Genomic DNA, 5,444 nt, shown 5'->3' on the forward strand with positions numbered 1-5,444 from the left:
ATCTTGCATGCTCTCCGTTGCTAGTAGAGGCTATGGCCAAGTTTTTGGTTGTAACTCCAAGAGGGAGTATTTATGCTCGATAGTGGGTTCATGTCTCCATTAATTCTGGGGGCGTGAAAGAAACCTCTAAGGTTGTGGATGTGTTGTTGCCACTAGGGATAAAACATCAATGATATTTCTAAGGATATATTCGTTGATTACATTACGCACCATACTTAATGCAATTGTCTGTTGTTTGCAACTTAATACTGGAGGGGGTTCGGATGATAACCTGAAGATGGACTTTTTAGGCATAGATGCATGCTGGATAGCGGTCTATGTACTTTGTCGTAATGCCCAATTAAATCTCACAATACTCATCATAACATGTATGTGCATGGTCATGCCCTCTTTATTTGTCAATTGCCCAACTGTAATTTGTTCACCCAACATGCTTATTCTTATCGGAGAGACACCACTAGTGAACTGTGGACCCCGGTCCATTCTTTTAATCGAATACAATCAATTGCAATACTCGTTCTACTGTTTTCTGCAACAATCATCATCCACACTATACATCTAATTCTTTGTTACAGCAAGCCGGTGAGATTGACAACCTCACTGTTACGTTGGGACAAAGTATCTTGGTTGTGTTGTGCAGGTTCCACGTTGGCGCCGGTATCCCTGGTGTTGCGCCGCACTACACTCCGCCGCCATCAACCTTCAACGTGCTTCTTGGCTCCTACTGGTTCGATAAACTTTGGTTTCTTACTGAGGAAAAACTTGCCGCTGTACGCATCACACCTTCCTCTTGGGGTTCCCAACGGACGCGTGCTGTACGCGTATCACGGCGCAGCACCAGAGATTCCGGCGCCAACGTGGAACCTGCACAACACAATCAAAATACTTTGCCCTAACTTAACAGTGAGGTTGTCAATCTCACCGGCTTGCTGTAAACAAAGGTTTACACGTATGGTGTGGAGAATGATGTTTGTTTGCAAAGAACAACAGAGAACAATGATTGCAGTAGATTGTATTTCAGATGTAAAAGAATGGACCAGGGTCCACAGTTCACTAGTGGTGTCTCTCCAATAAGATAAATAGCATGTTGGGTGAACAAATTACAGTTGGGCAATTGACAAATAGAGAGAGCATAACAATGCACATACATATCATGATGACTAATATGAGATTTACTTAGGGCATTACGACAAAGAACATAGACCGCTATCTAGCATGCATCTATGCCTAAAAAGTCCACCTTCGGGTTAGCATCCGCACCCTTTCCAGTATTAAGTTGCAAACAACAGACAATTGCATTAAAGACTGTGCGTAATGTAAACAATACAAATATCCTTAGACAATTGCATTAAAGACTTTCTGTCACTGTCCCAGATTCAATGGAGGCATGAACCCACTATCGAGCATAAATACTCCCTCTTGGAGTTACAAGTATCAACTTGGCCAGAGCCTCTACTAGCAACGGAGAGCATGCAAGATCATAAACAACACATATATGATAGATCAATAATCAACTTGACATAGTATTCCATATTCATCGGATTCCAACAAACACAACATGTAGCATTACAAATAGATGATCTTGATCATGATAGGCAGCTCACAAGATATAAACATGATAGCACAAGAGGAGAAGACAACCAACTAGCTACTGATATGGACCCATAGTCCAAGGATGAACTACTCACGCATCAGTCCGGAGGCGGGCATGGTGATGTAGAGCCCTCCGGTGATGATTCCCCTCTCCGGCAGGGTGCCGGGGGCGATCTCCTGAATCCCCCGAGATAGGATTGGCGGCGGCGGCGTCTCTGGAACTTTTCTCGTATCGTGGCTCTCGGTAATAGGTTTTTCGCGACGAAGAGAATAAATAGGCGAAGGGGCAGAGTCGGAGGAGTCTCGAGGTGGGGTCCCTACCTGGCGGTGCGGCCAAGGGGTGGCCCGCGTCCCCCTATGGTGTGGGCTCCTCGTGGACCCCCTTCGTCTCTCCTTCGGACTCCGTGAAGCCCCTAGAAAAATAAGAACGTGGCCTTTTGTTTCGTCCAATTCCAAGAATATTTCCTGCGTAAAATTTCTGAAACCAAAAACAGCAGAAAACAGGAACTGACGCTTCAGCATATTGTTAATAGGTTAGTGCCTGAAAATGCATCAAAATGATATAAAGTGTATATAAAACATGTGAGTATTGTCATAAAACTAGCATGGAACATAAGAAATTATAGATACGTTTGAGACGTATCAGGCGACTGGAAAGCCAAATCCTGTCCATTTCCCGCCAACTTGCTAGCATATCCCCATTCTCTCCCGCCGAATTTGTGGATAGGCATCTCCATTCTCCTCCTCGTCTTCTCGTCGACCACCATGCCGCCGAAGGCGAGGAAGCCGCGGGCGCCGAAGGAGCGGCCGCCGGGTATGTCCAACGCACACTGGGCGGCGGACGAGCTCCGGCGCCAGGTCGAAACAAGCGGCAGGGCGGAGAGGGAGAAAAAACTCTCCGCGAAGAGGGCGGCGGCGGCCGCCCAGGACGAACAAGCGAGGAAGGTCTCCATGGCCATGAGCATGGGCCATTCTCGCGGCGGTGGTGGCGCCGCCATGTTCCCCGGCCAATGGCCGATGCAAGGTACAAGCACTTCCCCGTCGACTTTCTCCCCTTCGAGCTTCTCGCCGTCGTCGCCTGCGATGTTCCAAGAGGCCACCTACGGACAAACGTCCAGGTTCACGCCGTCGCCGCCCGAGCTCGCTGTCGGCAACCTGAACGAGAACCAGCACGAGGGCATCTCGCCGGCCCTGCGACGAGGGCCACTCCCGTTCGGTGCGATGGTGGCGCCGAACGACGAGGTGATGGAGGAGATGATCAGCTCCGGCTCCATGGCCGCCGCTGCGAGCCCGGGGTTCTTCACGCAAGAGGAGGCGAGGGCGACGGCAGCTATCGCGGCGCGCTACGACTGGGGGGAAGATGTGGCCGACGGAAGCCAAGCCGTCAAAGAAGAAGAAGAACAGCCAACTCAAACCGAGGTCGCCGACGACAACCTGACGAAGGGAAAGAAGAAGAGGAAGAAGGACTCGACGCCTGCCGAACCGCGTATCAAATGGACGCCGAAGGAAGAGGAGCGCCTCGCCGAAGCTTGGATGACCGTGTACATGAACGGCATAACCGGGGCCAATCAGTCGTATGACACGTACTGGCTTCGAGTGAAGCAGGCGTTCGACAAATGAAAGCTCGTCGATCCCTACTTCAACAAGACGATCATGAACCGGGGAGACAAGGCCATGGGCACCATTGGGGGATCATACAGATGGCGTGCAACAAATGGCACATCATATAGGAGGAGATCGAGACTCGCCCAGTGAGTGGCGCCGACTTCGAACAAAAGGTTAGCTGTCATCGCCGTGTCTGCCTGTGTAGTGATCGCCGTGAGCTGACCCGTCTCGCCATTCTCTTCTTCCCCAGATGCGACGTCCTTTCGACATGTACCACGATGACACCGGCTTGACGTTCAAGTTCCTGAACGTCTTCTCCAGCATCGAGAAGTGCGAGAAGTGGGCGGAAACCCGCAAGAACCTCTCCAAGAGCAAGACCGAACAGTACAACCCCGACGCTCCGTCGCCTGCCTCGTTGGATGGCCGCCCGGAACTCGGCCAGAAGAAGCTGAAAGACCTCAAAAAGATGGGCCATCCCGCCGAGAGGATGCAGGCGTCGTTCGACAAGTGTTGGGCCGACGCGAGGACGCACGCTGCCGGGAGGGACGACAAGTTCGACGACAGGTGGAGGGAGATGCTCGCCAACCAAGGCGCCCGTATCGCCCTGCTGAAGACGACGACGACGGCGGCGAAGAAGAGGAACACAGACTTGGCGTTTCTGATGGGCGGCAACACGGACGTGATGGACGAGGAGACGAGGATTTGGTACGAGGGCCATCACACCGACATTCTTCGACCCACTCCGGCCGGTCCTTTTTCGTCTCAGGCTCCTACCTCGCCGTCCTCACCGTCTACGACGTCGACTGCCGCCGCTTCCACGTCGGCCGTCGCTTCGACCACGGCGTGTGAGGAAACTGAACCGTCGGACACCGTCGTGCCAGGCGGGACTGCCGACGCCCCTGCTTCAGTGTAATTTTCCTCCGATCGTCGATCTGTGACTGATCCTTTTGCCGATCAACTGGCCGTTTTTGTAGCGGGACGACGATTTGTTTGAATTTCGACTATGTCTGGCGAACTCCGGGTTGACGACTGGAAGTATAGTTCTCCGCACGACTTTATTTCGTCCAATCCGGTGGCTGTTTAGTCCGAATTTCGGCATGGGGAGGCCAAACGAGTGGAGATGCTCTGAGACGCTGTAGCCACTGGCCAGGCAACAGACCACAGGAATGCCACGCCGCCATCTCCACGGATCGCGCTTCACGATCCGCGTGCCTCACCCGAGACCAAATCCTCACCGTCCATGCTTCTCAAATCGAACGCCCCAAACTCACTTCCCCTCCCCTCCAGAAGCAGCGCCAAAAATTTCAGACTCGCGCCCACCGGCCGCCTCCTCCTGTCAATAAAAATCCCCCAACCCTCCTTCTCTTCTTCCACAATCCAATTCCCAAATCCCACAAGCAGCTCTCCGTTTCCTCACCCCGCGCCCCCTCCCATCCCGATGGCCCGCACGAAGCAGACGGCGAGGAAGTCCACCGGCGGCAAGGCGCCGCGCAAGCAGCTGGCCACCAAGGCGGCGCGCAAGTCCGCGCCGGCCACCGGCGGCGTGAAGAAGCCCCACCGCTTCCGCCCCGGCACCGTCGCGCTCAGGGAGATCCGCAAGTACCAGAAGAGCACGGAGCTGCTCATCCGCAAGCTGCCCTTCCAGCGCCTCGTCAGGGAGATCGCGCAGGACTTCAAGACCGACCTCCGCTTCCAGAGCTCCGCCGTCTCCGCGCTCCAGGAGGCCGCAGAGGCATACCTCGTCGGCCTCTTCGAGGACACCAACCTCTGCGCCATCCACGCCAAGCGCGTCACCATCATGCCCAAGGACATCCAGCTCGCCCGCCGCATCCGTGGAGAGAGAGCCTAGGCTGCGTACTTCCTAGTCTCTGTTCTGGAGCTCTATTTCAGAGATATGATAGTCAGCTCTAAGCCTTGTTGGATGTGGTGCCTCGTTTCGTTTCATCGTTTGTGCTGTGGCGGCACTGTTGTGGTGTATCCGGTGGTACCATTTTGTTATTGTCATCTATGGAAAGCTAGCAAAATGTTCTTTGAAACAATTTTCTGCTGTTCTCTTAATTAAGCAAATATCTGGTTACTCCACTAGATCTATTTCTCTGCTGAAAACGTTTTCAAACTGCTTGGATATCACCCCAATGATGTCTTGGCTCTGTTGCTTTCTTGAACTATTTTGTGCCGTGGGATCTGAACCTTCTCGTTTATAAGGTTCTGTTCAGTCATGTTAGAACTCATTTCTTGCTCCTTAT

At 52.7% G+C, this 5,444-nt stretch overlaps 1 protein-coding gene across 1 annotated transcript; it reads left to right on the forward strand.

The window, feature by feature from the left end:
* The first annotated feature begins 4,566 nt into the window (after positions 1–4,566).
* On the forward strand, positions 4,567–5,237 carry LOC127307681 (histone H3.2). The gene has a single exon (XM_051338433.2). The coding sequence runs from the start codon at positions 4,637–4,639 to the stop codon at positions 5,045–5,047; it is 411 nt and encodes a 136-aa protein (XP_051194393.1). The 5' UTR covers positions 4,567–4,636; the 3' UTR covers positions 5,048–5,237.
* The last annotated feature ends 207 nt before the right edge of the window (positions 5,238–5,444 follow it).

This window comes from Lolium perenne, chromosome 6, assembly GCF_019359855.2.
Source record: "Lolium perenne isolate Kyuss_39 chromosome 6, Kyuss_2.0, whole genome shotgun sequence".
NCBI classification, from domain to species: Eukaryota; Viridiplantae; Streptophyta; class Magnoliopsida; order Poales; family Poaceae; genus Lolium; species Lolium perenne.